We start from the raw sequence: 21,774 nt of genomic DNA, 5'->3' as shown, positions 1-21,774 counted from the left end.
AATGATCAGCGGGGGCAAAGCAGGTTACTGCTTTAGCGAATAAGAATTCAGCTTCTGAGTTTCTTCAGCCTGTTTTCAGTAACACAAGACTGTAACTAAAAATGGCCACAATGGCCATAAATTCATCGGATCGTGTAAACCTCTATTCTGGGAAGAAAAAGTGAAAGATGCTGTACTGTTCCTTCATATAAAAAGAGGTGTTGGGTCTCTTGAAGGTGATGGATGACCTTGGAGGAGTTTGGGTTTTAAATTTACGATATTACTTTAAGTTTTGATGCCAAATAAGAAGTTTGTTTCATAGCGTATATCGAAGGAAAACAGTTAAAAACTCAGATTCTGATCCAAGCTAACTATTTAGGTACTTTTAAAACCTTCATGCAGAGAGAACAGAAAAGAAGAATTTGTTGATTGACATACCTCGCCGTCTTTGGACTCCAGTCGCAGCTCGTTCCTGCAGATGGCCTGAATGTCTCCAGCCTCGGCCAGGATCTGGATTCCTTTAGGGGCCTCCATCACCAAGGAGCGGGTTGGAGACTCCAGCCTGGGACGGGACAGGGGCAAAGCCAGCGTGTTACTGGTTGCTAAGAGCAAACTAAGACTTTGTTATATCAGTGTTTAGTTAACTGGAGGTCCAAAGATAACTGCAGGGGGTTGCCAGATCATTGCAGAAAACACGTTAACACATTAACTACAACGTTTTTACTCCTGTCTTATTAAAATCTGAATTTGGCATCATCAGTGATCCCCACCCCTGGTCCCCAAGGACCAATATTCTGCAGGTTTTAGCTGTTTCCCTGCTGCAACACACCTCATCCAAATGAAATCAATCTCTGCACAAATCTGCTATTGAGCCATTAATTTGAGTCAGGTGTGTTGCAGCAGGGAAACACTGAAACTATGCAGGACAGTGGGTTTTGGGGACCTCATATGTTATGTACACTTTTTTTTTATGTGCTATTGATTTCCTGTCGTGTTAAATGAAAATGTGGTCGTGTCACATATGGGGGCTGTTTTCTGTTGTTAAATGTGTAAATTAAACAAATAATAATTGCACATAAAAAATAAAAAGCAGTTGTTCTGTTTGTGATGCTTTGAAACCAGATCAGAGCCGATCGTTACGACAGGAAGTCGGGCGATGAAAAGCAACGTGGATCTGGTTGATTTTACCAGAAAAATACCACAAGTCCAGACCACGTTTTCCTCTGAAACATCAACCTTTCCTCTTTACCGGCGGCACCAGCACCAAGCCATTGGGTGATAGAGGGTCTTTCCTCATCCTACACACCGTGGACAGCGAGGCATTCATCCTGGAGGTGGAATCCTGCGCCGTTTTGTAGCGTTTTGACATCAATTCAATTCAGCTTTATTTGTATTTGTACGCCACTTCACAACAATGTTGTCACAGGGCACTTTACATACACATCATTTCAGCCAATCATCACACATCCCTTCCAAAAAGAAATGAAGAGCAGGTAAGTGAGAGCTGGTCGGACTGGACCGTTACCTTCTTTGCTGGCTCATTGTTCACATGAAAGCCTACAAGTACGACGACGATCGCACAGACACAATTCTGGCACAATCGAGTGTACTGAATCTAATCACAACAGAAACGTTATGCTTTGAAACACACCTGGTGGAACCGCGTGTCATGTGGAAAGCTGGGCAGCTGCACTTAGCAACGGCGCCCTGCAGCGGCGCCCTGCAGCGGCGCTTCCACGATGCTTCTGCATTCAGTGGAACCCCTGGCTAGACGATCTGTTAAACCTGAGTCATGCTTTACTGCACAGGTGTCAAACTCCCGTCCTCGAGGGCTGGTATCCTGCAGGTTTTTGTTGTCTCCATGCTCCAACTCACCTGACTGAAATGAATGAACAGGTTGACAAGAAGATGTTGGATCCATTTGATTTGAACCAGGTGTGTTTGAGCAGGGAAACAACAAAAACCTGCTGGTTTCAGGCTGGCGAGGACTGGACTATTCTTCTATAGCCGTGTTAGCAAACGATGACACCTCTTGCGCGTCAATTAATGCCTCAACACTTATTAATCGCAGAGTTTTCAATGTTATTAATCAAAAAGACTAATTTTAAGCTCACCGCTGTGATTTCTTTAATTTGTGTTACTGTTCATCTCTTCATGCTCTTCCTCTGAACATATCTAACCAATCATTTATCATTAGTCTCGTCTGTTTCTGCCTCTATCAACAGTGCTTGGACAATCAGTGTTATGTAGAAAAAAAAATTGGAGGCAACATGGTTTAAAACGGCTGTATTTGATCATCGAGAGAACAAAGTCTCGGCTCTGATTTTACATTTCAGAGAACAAAAGGCTAAAAGCTGAAGCCATGGAGGCTTTTCATGCAGAAAAGCTTCGAGCATTAGACAATAGAGAACGCAGCAGGCTCGCTGCTACTTCCTGCTGGGTAGCATAACGGATCATAGCTAAGAACGTCCCCATCCCTCCACTACCTCGTCATCAGCGTAAGTGATGTTGAGTTGCTGAGAAAACGGTATCATCTGTACTAATCATTCACTGAGCAACGGATCTCATCACCTCGTTCCAGAAAGAAAGATACTCATGTAATGTAATCATGCCTGAAGCAAACAACTCAGCTTAGCAGCTAAAAGGTTCGCTGGATAAACAGCAATGATCCCGTTAAGAGATGAAATAAGGAACAGCTGCTAGAGGCAGTCTGATGCTTTAACTAGGAGTTCCTACAGACAGAAAAACTGCTTCTCCAGCCTGATGCCAGCTTCATTCATTCATTCATTCATTTTCCTAACCGCTTAGTCCGATGAAGGGTTGCTGGGAAGCTGGAGCCTCTCCCAGCAGTCTTTGGGCGAAAGACAGGGTACACCGTGGACAGGTCGCCAGTCCATCGCAGGGTGATTCCAGCTTATCTCAAGCTAATTCAGTATTTCTCACTACGGTGGTGTTATTGTTTTAACTGTGTTCCCAGCAAGCTAATGTTTTACCTTCACCAGTCTGGTGTTTGTGAAGGATTGCACAACAGAACTTTGCACATTCTTTCGGCGATGCGTTCTGTATCGACGGCTAATTCGGCTTCCTTCTTTTTTTCTGATTTTATTCGGATCGCCGTTAGCTTACAGCCGCTAGCTGCAGCTATTCTTCCCGGGGTCCTTTTGTTAAATGCAGTTAAGATTTACATGTATTCATGTTCATACATCATCCTCATCATCATGTTCATCTTCATCACTGCACTCCTTATCATGACTCATTTCATCTTTTCTCCGTCTCTCTCTTTCTCTTTTCTTCTCTGTGGAGGTATATAGGAAGGAGGAGGTGAGTGAATGTGGGTGGGTGGGAGGGTATCGGTTGGTTGGACCCTCATTCCCAGGGTGTGGGGTTGGGGCACTGGGGGATGGACTGGCCCCTGTTGGCTGACCTTCTGGGGGGACCTGGTCCTCCTGGGCATTGTTCAGACCCTCTGATTGTGAGGATGGGGGACTTTCAGCTTCTTGGGACCCTGTGGCCTGAGTTCTGTCTGCCCTTAGCGACTGGTGCCCAGTGGACTCAGCATTTGCCGGTCTTGGCCCACCAGGGCCTGTGTCCCCCTGGCTCCGGGGTTCTCTGGCTGGGGCGTTCCTCTGCCACCTCCTGGGCATATGCGATGTTGTCTTTGGGGTGGAGTGGCTTGGATACTTGCTTTGGGGTGGCTGCCGATTGCTGGGGTCTCAGGGTCGCCCTGGCCTCTAAATATTTTGCATGTGACAGTCACTATGTTGTCCTTCAGGTTTACTCACTAACAGACATTTCAGTTAACTTTTCTGTGTGTTTTTAGAGTAAATTCATGGTTTCTATTCAGCTTGTTCATCTCTGGTGCTTCTGACAGTTGTTGGCTTTGTCTTTGGTGGGGGATGGGGGGTGGGGGTCCTATGTAGTGTTTCTGTACAGGTGTAGTAGCAGGTTGTCTAGAATCCGGTAGGATCTGGTGTATTTCTGTCTTCTCTTTGTTTCCTGCCCATTTTCCTTTTCCTTCCTGGTCTCTTCCCGTTCTCTGTCCCCTGCCGTCAGGTGGAGCAGAACAATGTAAATTCAGTAAAAAACAACTGTTGAAAAAAATAAAAGAAACAATTTGATCAAGAGGATCTTTATAGCCATGAAACTCCTCTTGGCAAAGCTAATCTGCACCACGCGACACAGCAGCCAGACCATCATTCTGCTGCTTTAACGCTGGACAAGACAAGTAAAAAAAATCTGTTTGCTGTCGTGTGACGACTCTACTGTCTCTAACAAAAGGATCTTTAGCAGGTTTATGCAAACAAGACATTCATAGAAGTCAGGGAGCAGGAAAACATCTAGACTCTACAGGTCCTCGAGAACTGGAACTGGATCTGAAACCTCACCGGAGCTGGTTTGTTGGGGAAAAACCATAATAAGCTTCTTGGCATGGATGGTGGGGTTTTGAAGCGAGTCAAGACTCAGAAGTTGAAGGAAAATAGAGGCGATGTGGCGTCATCTATAGGTCTGTTTTTGATCCAGGCTGCGGGGGATCTTATGATGACTGGCAGGAATCTACAGCAGGAATCTCAGGCCAGTTTTTAGTCAGGAGTGAGAAGAAGCCGTAAGAAAAACACATTTCCTTCATTCGACGAAGCTCAACGGTGTTCTGGGTCTGACAAAAGGAAGTGAAACGCCTCCAGGTCTGTCGTTACTTCCTCCTCTCCTGTCTCTCCGTCGTGCTTTCAGGTTGCTCCTCAGGGAATCGGCCAATGAAATCTCTCAGGCTGCTTTTCTTATTAATTTCCCCTTCGTGCCCCCGGTGACTTGAAACTATGTTTCCTGTTGTTTTTTTTCCATTTCCTTCCTCGTACGTCTGTCTCATTCTAATATAAACAGATTTTCATATTCCCCCAAACAGCGATCGAGCACGTGGAAGCAACGCTGCTTTCTATGAAGTCATTTCACCAAACTGAATTCTTCAGCTTCTCCTCTCCCTGTTATATTTTTGTGTCGTTTTGCTGCTGCTTTATGGGTCCAGCTTTATTTCCATGTCGTCATGCCTATTACTTTTACAACAGCCACAGTCTCATTTCCTCCCAGCGATCAATAAAGTTTCATCTTCCTCTCTGGCCTGTTTTCTTCTCCACTTTATACCCCCTCATATCCTTTTTTTCTCCTTTTCCCCTGGCTGGGCTTCATATCTACAGCTGAGATCAAAGGTTAATAACTTTTCACGCTTCCTCCTCATATTGTCCGCCCTGAGATAACAGCTAAAGGTTTTAACATGGCAGAAACTGTAAACTTTCGTGCCTCCGTTTGGGTAAAAGTCGTACCGTTTCAGAGGATTGTGAGCCGAGAAGCAAACTGGAGGTTAAATGGGAATCTTGGACAATAAGAAGCTGATTGCTTTGCAGGTGTTTTAAACTGCTGGGTGAACAAGCTGAACACACTCAGAGAACAGTTTGTCCTTTCAATTACTGAGATCTGAGAAGAAACGCTGGGAAAAGCAGGAAGGTGTCTTAGATATGCCTTTTCATTTTCTTGTGAACACACAAAACTGGGCCGATCACATGGCGGCAGCTCGGTACGTTTAGACATGTAGACATGGTGAAGATGACGTGCTGTAGTGATGTTCACACAACCATCTTTAGGGTTCACAGATAAGGTCTGAAGAAGAAAAATATTGATTTATTGATGTTAAAGGTCAAAAGAGAATGGGCAGAGTGGTTGTAGATGGTCCTTTTCCTGCTAGATGGCCAAACAATGGCTGGTGACGGTGTTGGGAAAAAACTGGTAATGGAAACACCGAAGTTTAGAAAAAGTGGTTTTCCAGACATGTCCATATAGAAGTATATGGCAAAATGTTAAGAAAACACTTTTATTGTATTTGGATTTCACTAGATATGACATAGAGGGTCATGTGACCCAGTTATGCTACCCAGTAACACTACTCGGTTATGCTAACCGGTTACACTACCACGTTACACTAAATAGTTATGCTAACCAGTTATACTAACTGGTTATGTTACCCATTTTGCTCCACGGTTACACTACCCAGTTACACTATCTGGTTACGCTAACCGGGTATGCAAACCGGTTATGTTACCCAGTTATGCTAACAGTTATGCTAATGGTTACGCTAACAGGTTACGCTAACAGATTACGCTAACAGGTTATGTTACCCAGTTACGCTACCCGATTATGCCACCCTGTTACACTACCCAGTTATGCTACCCAGTTAAGCTAACCAGTTACGTTACCCAGTTATGGTAATAGCTTACGCTAACCGGTTACATTACCCAGTTACACTACACAGTTACGCTACCTGGTTATGCTACCCGGTTATGCTACCCGGTTATGCTAACCTGTTATGCTACCCAGTTATGGTAATAGCTTACGCTAACCGGTTATGTTACCCAGTTACACTACACAGTTACGCTACCTAGTTATGCTACCCGGTTATGCTACCCGGTTATGCTACCCAGTTATGCTAACCGGTCATGCTACCCAGTTACGGTACTCGGTTACGCCACCCGGTTACGCTACCCATTGGTCTACGGACAAGATTTTAAGAGGACTATGGATTATGTACTAAACAGCATTCAGGGGAAACAGCTGCACATTGCAATTGCACTTTCATTTGAAAAACTGCAATTAAAACGCAGCTTTGTTTTCAGGAGAGTAATTTTTAAAAAAAATCCGGGATAGTAATGCATACCTGATTGGGTAGTTTTGGATCACAAGACTGAGTTTCTGTAATGTTACGATGAGTGCGGCACATTTTTTTCATGATTTAAAACTTTATTATCCGCTGGGCATGAAGGAAAAGTTCAGCCTCACATTTTAATTCAGCTTAAAGAGGGGAAAAAAAAACCTTACAATTTATTTTGGCAAAGTTTCCACTTCCTTCTGCCTTCCAGTCAACTTTCACTTTCCATCTTATTGCTTCACATACATTTCCTCAATCTGTGCTCAGAATTGATCAGGATATAAATCAAACTTGCCCATGGCGGCGTTTTACCCTCACAAAGACGTCCGCCTGATGCAGGGACACATCCGGTTGACAAGGCATCACTATTCAGAAAGAAATGATGGTTATAGTTTCAATAAAGTGGCAGCTCTGATTGGGATGTGTGTTTTGTGTGTGTGTGTGTGTGTGTGTGTGTGTGGGGGGGGGGGGGGGGGGGGGTGCTAGGGGTCAATACAATACGCTCAAATAGGAATTTGAGTCCTCGATTTCTACCTGCCAAATTGTTTGGAGCGATTAGAGTAAGATTAGATTTTAGCCACGATCCAATGAGCTCGCACGCCTTTTCTGACATAACTGGATTGTTTTGGTGATATGTCATCGTCAGTTGGGTGGTTGTCACCAAAGCTGCAGAAAACGGCGAGAAGAAGTCAAATGATGTGCAGACTGACATGATGGTGGGCTTTGGAGCGACGCTCAGAAATTATCTTCACTCCACTGACGGGAATTATTTCGCTCCGTCTATGTTTGATTGGATGGTTGTTAAGGGAAAGCTGCAGTGATTGATGGTTGGCCGCTCATCTCAGTGCACACGCTACGGAAACTGGATTAGATATTTGTCATCAGTGTCCTTTGTTCTTTTTTTTTTCCATATTCCAGGAAGTTTACTTTCATATTAATGTTTCAGTTCTGTTGGTTTTTTTTTCTTGATAAAAATGTCTTTCAATCTCATTTTCTTTTGTTCTTTTCCCTCTTTTCCTGGGTCTTCTATTTTTTTTTTTTTTAGTTATTAGCTTATAATAAACAGCAGTAAAGTAGCTCATGTAGGGTGTGTTTAACTGGATTACATCTGCACTGTGATGAACTGGACCCTGCAAAATGGCCTTGAGATGAATTTGCTGCAAATGGTCACATTACAAATAGAGTTGAATTTAAATAAATTGAATGTTGATTTACTTTTCAACTTTTCAACTTTCTTTCCTGTTACTGACGACCCTGAGAGCTCTGCACAAGATTTCCAAAGTGCTTGGACTGTCAGTTTACACACAAATGACGAATGAAAACCTGAAATGAATGCTAATGTTTTCAGTCAGGTCTCGTGTTGAAGTGCTGGTGCTGCTGATAGGCACCTTTTCCACCAGTTGGAGGAGTTAGTGTGCCTTTTCTTTTTGCATTTCCACAGAAAAAAAATGGAAAAAGTGTCAAAATATTCTTGGGATCCTCTTGGGGTTTCCAGCTGGACTCATCTGCAGCCCAGTGATTGGCTGAAAGAATCAAGTCAAGCCTGTATAAATACATTAAATACAAACATGTCCTTGTCTGTATATCTTCTCAATCCATTGCATCAAGTGTGATGCTTAAGATCCAGACTCCAGTCTCTCCATCGTTGCTTTTGCTTTAAACTTCTACAGCTGGTCTCACACCAGCCGAGACGATGCTGGGCCTCTGGTACCATCACTGCAGCACTGGGCCGAGCCGTTTCTCGTTGGACATCGTCTCGTTGGAACGGTCTGTGGCTCGTGTGCATGAAACCATTCATAGGACACCGCATGCATGTGAAGATGCAGAGCAGCCGATCTTTACTCATTTCCAGCTGTTCTTAGCAGACATGAGAGGCAGCGTACTGGAGCGTTTCTGAACTTTGAATGTTACTTTTTAACATTTCCGGCTTTGTAGACATAAAGCTTTTATTCTTTATATTCTACTTATTCATGTTTGCTTCAACCTTGGATGTTCCACAGTGTTCTGCTTTTTAGGACAGGAACAATAAGACTCAAATTGCATTGTTAAATTTCCTGATGGTGTTTTATTTTTATAGTCTCTTCAAAATGATGCTTAAAATTAGTTTGCATAGCGACAAGTGTAATGACTTTTAGTCAAATGATGCATGATGGAGTTTTATGGCCAGTAAAAAATGATTTTGCCTTGTAAATGATGCAAGTTTTCAAGCCAAGTTAATTTGGGATTCTACTCCACTGTCATTATTTGTCTTGTTTAAAGCATGAAGCCATTGTGGAGTCATCTCAACATGAGCACTTTATTATCGAGATACTCTGTACTGCCAAGAAAACACATCACTGCCTCTGCTGCTACACACATGCAACAGAAAAGATGATTTATTGGTTATATACAGTAGATTGTGTCCTCATTCTTTTCCTTCAGCCCTCCCACTGCTTCATTATCACACTTGCTCTTCTTCTTTCTCATCTCTTCCATCATAAACATCCCTTCCTCCCTCTCTCCGCTGGGGCTGTCGCTTGCTTTTTGCCTTGATCGACTGTCATCACATCTGACAGCGCAGGCAAAGAGAAGGATGATAAACAAGACGTTGACACCGAGGAGACATCCGCACCTCACACTCACACAGGAGGAGTCTGCTTTGGGGGAGAAGGAGTCCGGATGAAGCCAACGAAACTCCGTTTTGGGGAGGGATTTGACTGATACCTGTAAGGGAGCTGATAAGCTGTGAGGCCCGTCCGGCTTAAAGAGATTTCTGTTTTCCTCCAAAAACCTTTGATTTCGTCCCTCATGAAATGGAGGCTGTGGTCAGCTTGGGTTTAAAGTCTGACCGAAACAAACCAAGTTTTCACATCTGTATGACCTCACACGTCATTTTTCTCATACCCAACAATCCCAACAGCGTTCGGGTTGCCAGGTCGGTTGAAAATCCTTCTTTTGCAGGAGACTTCGCCTGTCTGAACTGTTTCTTTCCAAAAAAGGGACTGCAGGATATTTATGGCGTTCCTTCTGTCTCCAGACAGCCCGAGTAGCTGACGCCATTACCACGTAGTCTCGAAAAACTCGAGAAAATGTTCGCCAATTCACGAGCATGTAGACATAGAAGACATATCTTCTATGTAAAGAATAAAATCCCAAACCCATTGTGAAAAGGTCCACCGTGCAAGCACCAGTAATTTTAGCTGATTATGATTAAAAAGGCAGAAATATTGATGTAATCTTTTACAAACAAGCCCACCAAAACAACGTAACTATCACTGCCGTCTTCACTAGAAACTTAATGGATAGACGATACGTTATAAAGAGTTTTAATAAAGACAACAGATGGTACTCCACAAAGATCTGGAGTCCTCTAAAACTTACGGGTCTGTCATCTGGAAAACTTTGTTGATTTGTTGTTGTAACCGTTATTATATTCATTATATATTTTTTAATTAATCGGCCTATTAATTGATTATCTGATTTTTTCTGTAAAACATGATGATTGGTTCGGCTCTACGAGATAAGAAAGTCAAGCGCTGTGATGGTGCTGAAGAAATTATATATCATTGAAGAAATAAGTAGACGAAAACATAAAAATCTTGCACGGCTAGAACTTCTTGGTGCGTAGATGAGTTCAGCAGTGGTGATTAAATTTTTTGAGATATTTTTGGTCTTGACCAATCATTGAGCTTAATTCTTCTTCCTTTGTTTTCATCAGTGGTAGTTTTGGGTAATATCGCCCCCTTCTGAACAGTGATTATGTGATTTTGTCCAAGCAGATTGGCCTGTTTGAATAAAATGCAACGTGAAAGCAAAGAAAAGCAAACAAAAGGTGTAACATTCTTTGTCTAATCATCCTCGACGATCCTGGTGTAAATGCACTTTTAATATCTATTTGTAAAATCTTCCTTTATTCATGACTTTAAGAGGAACTCTAAAAATAACCTCAATGACTTTCATGATTTGAATGGTTGGAATATCCATAAACACAGCAAATATAAATGTTTGCCGCACACGGTCACTAGGTTTTCTCACATTTCCTATCAAACATGTCTAATGAGGCTGTTGGGACGTCACATGATCACAGGCAACACAGCTGCAGGCAAAAAACATCAAACTTTTAGAGTTATATAATTAAACCTCCTGCCTGTTTTCATAAAGATGATTAATTGAGTTCCAGCTAAATCTGCACCTCTTTAGTTCCTGCTATTAACACCGATTTTGGTCCTCTGATGTTAAAGAGGTGTTGATATGGAATTAGCAGGCGACTGATGAGCAGAAGAAGAAAGATATGAAAAGAAAAGGCATCACTGTCCAAAGATAACCCGTCGATGGCAGAGATTACCTCTCACACTGCTGACTCTGACATCTACGGCCAGAGAGCTAACCACCCACAGACAAGCACTCTTTCCAACTCTTCATTGTTTTCTGCATTTAAATCCTGTCTCCTTATCAGGCTCAACCTTTTTACTTCTGCAGTCAGTGACATATAGTGAGTCAATCACAACACAGATGGAGATATTAACAGAAATATGGAGGATGTGGAAATGTGTTCAGCTTTTACTGAAATGTTGCTGCAAACAGAAAATAAAAAAAACGTTGCTACCTGCCGGTTCCAAAGCTGGAGAAGATACAGAGGTTTCTTTACTTCCATCAGCGTGTTGACGTTTGAAAACAAGATCCTGCCCTGCGATGGCCAATCAGCAGTGATCAATGACGATGGAAATTCCCGTTTCTTCCTCGAACTAAGAATCCCTTTTTCATGATGTCTCTGGTCAGGTTTATGAATCTCATGTTGATATTGATGACAACTCTGAAGTTGTGATGATGATACTGATGCCGTTTTGTTTTTCCAGAGAATCTGGCAGCTTTTATAAACCACGATTCACTGTGAAACAACGCTGAGGTCTCTGTGCACCTTTTATAGCCCTGCATTAAAAAGACACTGCAATATTTATGTGAAACTCACCGCAGCTCTTTGAACGGCTCGGCCCTGACGTGCGGCGTCTCCACTGATTTGCTGAACACGGCTCCTTCGGCCCCTGAAATCACAAAACACAGAATCAGAGGCTGCGTCGATTGAAACCACAAACCCCTCCTGTCCGATCAATGGACATAATCTCTGAGACTTGGTGGATCTATACAGCTCCAGTCAGCGAGCACAGCGGCCCTCGCCTCGCCTCACTGACAACATGGACTCTCACTGGGGTGAGAGAATAGTCTACTGGTATGTTCCAGCCAGAAGAAAAGGCAGGAAAAAGCAACAATAACACTAAAATGCATAGTGAACAGTGTCTATGGGGCTGCTGTGATATATAGAACTTATTTTGATTCATTTTTTTTATAAGCAAAGAAGTGAATCACAGTAAAGACCTGAAAAAAGCCAATAATTCATGAAGTAAAGGAGACAAAAAAAGGCATTTGGAGCTGTGCAACCTGTGCATGGATCAAAAAAAGAAGAAAAACAGCAATGAGAGTCTGTTATCCAACAACATGGAGCTCATCCACGGTAAACAACAACACACTTTGCTCAAAGACCCAGAAATAAAACGACAACAGTTAAACTGCAGATTTACGATGATCATAGAAGTGGTTTTTCCACTGGAGCCATGGCAACATGTTACAGGGCGTGGCAACATAACAGGGGATGTGGCAATATACCAGGAGGGGGGGACCAAGCGGCAACCTCCGGCAGTTAAAAGTGAAGCCTATGCGGAAGTGCATAAAACTGCAGTTCCCCCTTCATCCACTAGGGGCTGCAAAACAGAGCAAATCCCCATAGACTCCCATGTTAAAAAGCCCAACTTCACAGCAGAAATAAACATGTTTACAGCAGGAATAAACATGTTTACAGTTTACTGTGGGGGAAGTGAATTTTTTTCTAACTCACCCGTTTAAAAGTAATTTAATCTCGAAATTTGGCATATTTAAGGGCGTGTCCTTTTGATTGACAGGTACCAATCTCCGGCATCAAATAAAGAAGAACGTAGAAAAACTGCGGTTTTTAGCCGGTTAACAACGTGACTTAGCTTTAGCCCGCTTACCTCCGTTAGCTGGTTAGCTCCCGTTATCTCCGGGTTAGCTCGGTTAGCTCTTAGCTACAGAAAGCTCAGAGGTCGCTTGATGTCAATCATCCACCATGACGCTCACAGCCCCCCTCTCAGCTCCACCTCTTTGCCCATATTTGTATTTTTCGGGTGAGACGACACGCATGACCCTGCCAAGATGGCGATGGTAGGAACCGCCCACCGAGCTTCAATTCAGCTCTTCAGAAACCTACGGGTGACGTCACGGAGGCTCCGCCCATCTTTTTATATACAGTCTATGGGGGGGACGTAACATGACAGGGGGTTTGTATCAAAATGCCATGATCAGATGACTGTAGGAGGAGGCAATGTAACATAATAGGGCAGCATGTGAAGGATGTTTGGCAACATAATGGAGGTAATCTGCCGGTCATGTGCCAACGTGATGATGGGCAACAAGACAAGGGTTAAGCAGCATGACGGGGGTGTGGCAACATGAAAAAGGGGGCATGGTAACATGACGGGATACTTGCTCCTTAAAGGAACGCACAATATCAACGAAGTGTGGACTAATATTTCAAATCCAAAAGAATTATGGAATTTAAATAAAACTTACTTAACAGAATAAAAACAATACTTAAGAGAAATGCTTAGAAGACAAAAATAAATTATAAAAAAATAAAACATTTTAAAATTGATCAAATAATTCAACTTTGGATAAATTTAAGATTTTTCAGATTATTTCATAATATTAAATGGAAAATAAAAATATGATAAAATAACAAACATGATACAAGTAATGTGAAATAGTTTGCAATAAACCAGTGAACCATAAAACTGAACATCATCATGACATCTAATAGGCTGCCATGATCATGTGACACAGAAGGAAACACTGTTGATGGACTTTTCTCAGTTTTTTTCTCTGATGCTCACAGAAGTGAAAAAATGCCAAAAAAAAAAAAGTTCTGTATCAGCAGGGTGGAATCTCACATTTTTACTGACTGATATAGAGTATCCATACAAACATCTGTAACACACACTCATACAGCAATCCTGTTGTAATTCTATCACTTGCACTCGTACTCTGATAGACACATCAGGAGGCGACGTGGGGTTCAACATCTGGTTCCAGGACACTTAGGCGTGTAGTCGGGAGAAGCCTGGAATTGATTGGCAGATGGCTGCTCTACTGCCTGAACTGCAGATGACCGTGATCATGACCATGACTAAATGCATTTAAAGCCATTCCAGGCTTTCCAGAGTTTGGCTTTTGACACCTTCAGGTCTTTATTACAAGTTAAAAAAAACCAAAAAGTTTCCAAAGCTTTTAAAACTTTTTAGTGCTTGGCTTCCATTCAGAGTGATGAAGTGTTTGTAAAGGTGAAGGCTTGCCGAGCTGTCCTCGTTGCTCCAAAACATTCACAGACTGAAACAAATAACATTTGATTACTTTGATTCTCTTTAGGAACTTTGTTTTTGGGATATTTCATCTTTCTGTATATTTGTTTAGTGTTTGTTCAGACCAGATTTCCTGCTTAGCAGGTCACTGTTACTTTGCAGGGTAGCAGCAAAACAACTATTGCAAATGTGGAGAATAAAGCAGGAAAAGATTATTTATGTTGTGTAGATTATTTTCTGTGATGACAAAGCTCCTCAGCGAGAAGCCTTACGTTGCTAGTAAGCATCATTATGGAGAAAATTCTGCTGGGATTTACAGCAGGACGAATACTTTCTCTGCCATATTCCAGACAGCTGATCTGGATTCTGGTCTCCATTACTGCGGTTTGAGCATGTGCACTGGATCCTGCGAGTGAGGAGGAAGATGGGACGGTTGGACCAGAAGACATGGAAGACCAGTGTTGATCCAGTATCTCCCCAATCTGGGACAGAACTCCATCCTCCAAGCTAACATCCCTGAGCAGGGTTTTCATCGACCACCAGCCTTCAGTCCTGACTTGTGGCATCAGCTCGGGCTGCTAATGGTGACCAACACAACTGTACGGGCTGACTGGTGACAAAAGCAGGAGATGCTGCCCACAGCAGCGTGGGACCAAGCTGGTGACTGGCACAAAGAGGAGGTGCCATGCTGGTTTTCCCACATGATGCTGGGGGCCCACAGTTCCACCCCATACATAGCCTAAACAACCAGTTTTACACCTGCAACGTCTGGTCGGTAATTTAAATATGGATGTGTGTGTCCACAAAGAGTTCAGAATTTCAGCTGAAAGCTAATAAACATTCCTATGGCCACCAAACACAGTTAAGATAAACAATAAAAGACTAAGTAAACAAAGCAAAAATATGGAAAGACAAATAATGGATCCCCGTTTCTACCCAGCACCATGTAAACAGACAAACGACACGTCAACTAAAGGCAGACATGTCAGCGCCATGTCGTTATGAATGAGCTTCACCATATTGGAAGCAGAAGAAGACAACATGTCTTAGCTTTACCGACTTCCCTCTTAAACTTACATCCACCAGGATAAAACTGCATCAAGTAACACAACTATGTTTCCCATCACTGTGATGGACCGGCAACCTGTCCAGGTGTACTTGCCCTTCGCATGATGATTGCTGGGTTAGACTCCAGCTTCCCCACAACCCTGAACTGGACTAAGTGGTTCAGAATATGAATGAATAAATGTTTAGCATTGCGCTTTGGGAGCAGCAACTCATTCAAAAGCAGAACTTTCTTATTGGTTACATGGACATGATTGGACGACAATGTGTCAGTCATTCTGCATCACAAACATTACCTGCTTTTTCATTGTTAATTGGCCGGACTGATGTAAACATGATGACATCACTGTAACTCTACTGTATCACATGATTAGAACGAGGGCTGGTCATACTGATCGGCCAATCAGAACTGAAGTAACTTTGTTGTGTTTCATGTCATGTCAGCTCCACAAAACTTTGCACAGAAAATGTCCACATATGGCGTCATGGTTCGATGGAGGTTTGTATCTACTGAAATGATTTTCAAAGCATTTACATCTTCCGACATGCAAGAAATATTTAGGCGATTTATGGTATGGTAAGACCATATCTTACCATACCATACCACATTACCATACCATACCATACCATAGCACATTACCATACCATACCACATTAACATACCATACCATACCACATTAACATACCACATTACCATACCATACCATACCATACCATACCACACCATACCATACCATACCATACCATACCATACCATACCATACCACATTACCATACCATACCACATTACCATACCATACCATACCACATTAACATACCACATTAACATACCACATTAACATACCACATTACCATACCATACCATACCATACCATACCACATTAACATAGCACATTACCATACCACACTATACCATACCATAGGACATTACCATACCATACCATACCACATTAACATACCACATTAACATACCACATTACCATACCATACCATACCATACCATACCATACCATACCATAGCACATTACCATACCATACCATAGCACATTACCATACCATACCATACCATACCATACCATACCATACCATACCATTCCATATCATACCATACCATAGCACATTACCATACCATACCATACCATACCATACCATACCACACCACATAACCATACCATACCATACCATACCATAGCACATTACCATACCATACCATACCATACCATACCATACCATACCATACCATACCACATTAACATACCATACCACATTAACATCCACATTACCATACCATACCATACCATACCATACCATACCATACCACACCATACCATACCACATTACCATACCATACCATACCATACCATACCATACCATACCATACCATACCATACCATACCATACCACATTAACATACCATACCATACCACATTAACATCCACATTACCATACCATACCATACCATACCATACCATACCACACCATACCATACCACATTACCATACCATACCATACCACACCATACCATACCATACCATACCATACCACATTAACATACCATACCATACCACATTAACATCCACATTACCATACCATACCATACCATACCATACCATACCATACCATACCACACCATACCATACCACATTACCATACCATACCATACCACACCATACCATACCACATTACCATACCATACCATAGCACATTACCATACCATACCATACCACACCATACCATACCATACCATACCATACCATACCACACCATACCATACCACACCATACCATACCACATTACCATACCATACCATACCATACCACACCATACCATACCATACCATAGCACATTACCATACCATACCACATTAACATACCATACCATACCACATTAACATACCACATTACCATACCATACCATACCATACCATACCACACCATACCATACCATACCATACCATACCATACCACATTACCATACCATACCACATTACCATACCATACCATACCACATTAACATACCACATTAACATACCACATTACCATACCATACCATACCATACCATACCATACCACATTACCATACCATACCATACCACATTAACATAGCACATTACCATACCACACTATACCATACCATAGGACATTACCATACCATACCACATTAACATACCACATTAACATACCACATTACCATACCATACCATACCATACCATACCATACCATACCACATTACCATACCATACCATAGCACATTACCATACCATACCATACCATACCATACCATACCATACCATACCATTCCATATCATACCATACCATAGCACATTACCATACCATACCATACCATACCATACCATACCACACCACATAACCATACCATACCATACCATACCATAGCACATTACCATACCATACCATACCATACCATACCATACCATACCATACCATACCATACCATACCATACCATACCATACCATACCACATTAACATACCATACCATACCACATTAACATCCACATTACCATACCATACCATACCATACCATACCATACCACACCATACCATACCACATTACCATACCATACCATACCATACCATACCATACCATACCATACCATACCATACCACATTAACATACCATACCATACCACATTAACATCCACATTACCATACCATACCATACCATACCATACCATACCATACCATACCATACCACACCATACCATACCACATTACGATACCATACCATACCATACCATACCACACCATACCATACCATACCATACCACATTACCATACCATACCATAGCACATTACCATACCATACCATACCACACCATACCATACCATACCATACCATATTACCATACCATACCATACCATACCACACCATACCATACCATACCATACCATACCATACCACACCATACCATACCACACCATACCATTCCATATCATACCATACCATAGCACACTGCCATACCATACCATACCATACCATACCATACCATACCATACCATACCATACCATACCATACCATACCATACCATACCACACCACATAACCATACCATACCATACCATACCATACCATACCACACCATACCATTCCATATCATACCATACCATAGCACATTGCCATACCATACCATACCATACCATACCATACCATACCATACCACACCACATAACCATACCATACCATACCATACCACATTACCATACCATAGCACCAAAATGCTGAAGTAAAAAATATAATGATTAAATAAAGAGATATGTGAAACAGAGAAGTTAAAAAATACATCCAAGGACATAGATGACAACTCAGTCTTGCTTACAAGTCAAAGAATAAAAAGGATTTTTCAGACAACTTTTAAAACCAGTGATGGTTATTTTGTTTAACCTTCAGAGGGAGATCGTTCCAAGTTTTTGGCACTAGAACTGCAAAGGCTCTGCATCCTCTGGATTTATAATGTGTCTTAGGGACAGTTAAAATCATCTGGAATGTTGTATTGTGAAGGGATGCAGCTGGTCGGCCAGATAAAGAGGGGCAAGGCCTTTAAAAGACTAAACAACAAATAAAAGAATCTTAAAATTGACCCTAAAATGAACAGGAAGCCAGTGAAGGGATGCTAAAACAGTGTTTCAGTGTTCCATCCTGTTACTTCAACACAGTGGTATCCATGGTAAGGATTTCATCTCTGATAGAATTCCACACGTGCCAGCTTTATTTTGAAACCATGTTTTAATAGTTTAGTATCACAGACAAAACAACCTTTCTGTGTTGGTCATTTTCAAGCACAAACCCCACAAAAATTTCAAAGTTGGCACCCAATCCAGTAAACGCCACCAAACAAGATGCCTGGACACAATCAGCTGTTTGGCATCAACAGAGAAGACATGACAGGTTTTTCTGCTGCTCCTCCCATTGATGCGTCTTCCTTCCCGAAGTCACTCCATTTAGATGGAAATCAAACAGAACTTCCAGTGGGATTACATTTTTTGTCTAAATGCACCAAACACTGATTTAGTCCTTTTTTGTGCCATGTTGTTGCAGCAACAAGTAAAAGTCCAAACAGCAACGACACCTGGACAGAATACGTCATGGGAGGAAGTCTTCCATAACAAGTGCTTAGTGGCCGAGCTCCTCTGTAGTCTGCACACATTTACAGTCTCTTCATAACACAGATCAACCTGTCAAAACCCCCGGGAGATAAAATATCTTTATGCAAATTGGTGCTCTTGCTCTCCCATGGGGGATACATAACTCTCTCTTTAATCACCACAACAGGTGCAGCAACTTCTGCTCTGCTTTGTTTTGTTTTGTTGGATCGAGCCGTTACTGAAATGCAGCTTGTAGGTACGAGATATAAATCACGCAGCACAAGCTGGCGCTGACTGGCATTTAGAGGCAAATATTTCACCGTGTTTGAACTCATAGACTGGAAATAAAACGGCAGATTAATTTAAAAAAATCCTACTTCAAAAAGTAATTTAGCAAAAAACCAGGACATGACGAAGACCAGTGTACGGATGCAGAGCCGACCGATTCATGGCCGGGGACTAACCCAAACCAGATGGTAGCTTATCTTTGGGACCACCAGAGTAAAACCTGACGAGCAACATCAGAAGCAACATGACACAACAAAGTGGGGAGGAGCAAAGAAAACCAGGAGCAGAGACCCTTAAGGAATAATTCCAAACAGGAAGTAAATTCGACACAATACACAAGAAGGTAAAATAGAATCTACTAAAAAGAAACAGGAAACAAAGAAGAGCAACTTGTCCCGAAAAAAAAACAACAAAAAAAAAAACACGTGCAAACATGTGGACATGAAATGTTTTCATGTGGTACACATGTGAATAACATGTTCTACAGTCAGACGGCAACTGAGAAGTGATCATTTGATTGGAGCAATGTGTTGCATGTGTTGACAGTGGGAGGAAGCCAGACTACTATGCACAGAGAGAACATACAAACTCTACGCAGAAAGGCTACTGCTCAAACCTTCCCCCAGCTGAGGCTTGAACCAGCGACATTCTTGTTGTGAGGCCGTGCAACAACCACTCCACACTATGCCACCGCGCATCCCAAGAACTACATGTGGCTGTCATAAGTGGTTTACACATGTAAAACATATGGAACGGCATGAGCGTTCACATATGTGGTTTATATCTGACTTATGTGTGAAAGACACGACTTTGACACAGGTTTGACACATAAATCAAATGAATCACATTTGTTTGGCATATATGAAATACATGTGAATTATGTGAAAGACATGGGAATTACACAACTTTGACACAAGTTTGACACGTGTTTCATACATGAATCACATTAATCATATGTCTGGCACATGGGAATTACATGTGAAACAGGTGAATCACATATGTTGGTTCACACTTTCTTCACATGTGGATTGCAGGAAATGGTTGCTTGTATGGTTCACATGTGGTTGTACGGTGGCGTAGTGGTTAGCGCAAGAAGGCGGGGGGGGGAGGGGGGTTCAAACGGTGGCCTTTCTGTGTGGAGTTTGCATGTTCTCCCCTGTATGCATGGGTTCTCTTGGGGTTCTCTGGCTTCCTTCCCCCTACTTTAAAATTTTCCCTATCAGTAAGTGTGAGCAGTTGTTTGTCTTTCTGTGTTGGCAACCTGTCCAGGTGTACCTTCCTGTCGCCTGGTTGCTGGGACTACAGCTTCCTGTGACCCTGAGTTGGACTAAAAGGTAAAGAAAATGGATGGATGGATGGGTGGGTGGATGGATGGATTGTTAGATGGATGGATGGATGGATTGTTGGATGGATGGATGGGTGGGTGGATGGATGGATTGTTGGATGGATGGATGGATGGATGGATGGATTGTTGGATGGATTGTTGGATGGATGGATGGATGGATGGATTGTTGAATGGATGGATGGATGGATTGTTGGATGGATGGATTGTTGGATGGATGGATGTATGGATGGATTGTTGGATTGTTGGATGGATGGATGGATGGATTGTTGGATGGATGGATGGATTGTTGGATGGATGGATGGATGGATGGATTGTTGATGGATGGATGGATTGTTGGATGGATGGATGGATGGATGGATGGATTGTTGATGGATGGATGGATTGTTGATGGATGGATGGATTGTTGGATGGATGGGTGGATTGATGGATGAATGGATGGATGGATTGTTGGATGGATGGATGGATGGATTGTTGGATGGATGGATGGATGGATTGATGGGTGGATGGGTAAAAGTTTTGTCGTTAAAAAAATGAATACCGATAATTTCTGATAATGCTGATATTATCAGACATCTCCAGTTTTAACATCAATCCCCCACAATTAACGGCAGAAATCTGGTTAATTCATGTTGAACTGATGTCGAACTGCAGATTGGTGACATTACAACGCTGCAGTTGTTAATACCTTCACTCTGCTATCTGCTCGAGTGACATTTGGAGGCAGAGCAGTGGTACCACACCATTCATGTGCACCGCTGTGAATAAAAGGTGATTTATCTGATTCTCTAAACACAAACTGCACATGAATACTGAGCAGGAAGCAGCAGTACGTCACGACGCTGACATGTTCATGGAGCGGAGAGGGTGGGGGTCGAATGAAGGAATAAATGATGCC

The 21,774-nt window shown here is 42.2% G+C and overlaps 1 protein-coding gene across 1 annotated transcript in view; it reads right to left on the bottom strand.

Annotated features, from left to right (window-relative positions):
* Positions 1-21,774, bottom strand: part of sgcd (sarcoglycan, delta (dystrophin-associated glycoprotein)) — a 172,551-nt gene that overhangs the window by 9,316 nt on the left and 141,461 nt on the right. Inside the window, exons 6-7 of the mRNA XM_079247792.1 lie at positions 11,619-11,691; positions 418-541 (exon numbers count right to left, since the gene is read on the bottom strand). Coding sequence (XP_079103918.1) covers positions 418-541; positions 11,619-11,691 — 197 coding nt within the window. The remainder of the gene's footprint in view (positions 1-417; positions 542-11,618; positions 11,692-21,774) is intronic.

This window comes from Telmatherina bonti (genome assembly GCF_933228915.1).
Source record: "Telmatherina bonti genome assembly, chromosome: 10".
NCBI lineage: Eukaryota > Metazoa > Chordata > Actinopteri > Atheriniformes > Telmatherinidae > Telmatherina > Telmatherina bonti.
Note: the sequence above shows the minus strand (reverse complement) of the source record. Positions and strands in the feature narration are given on the sequence as shown.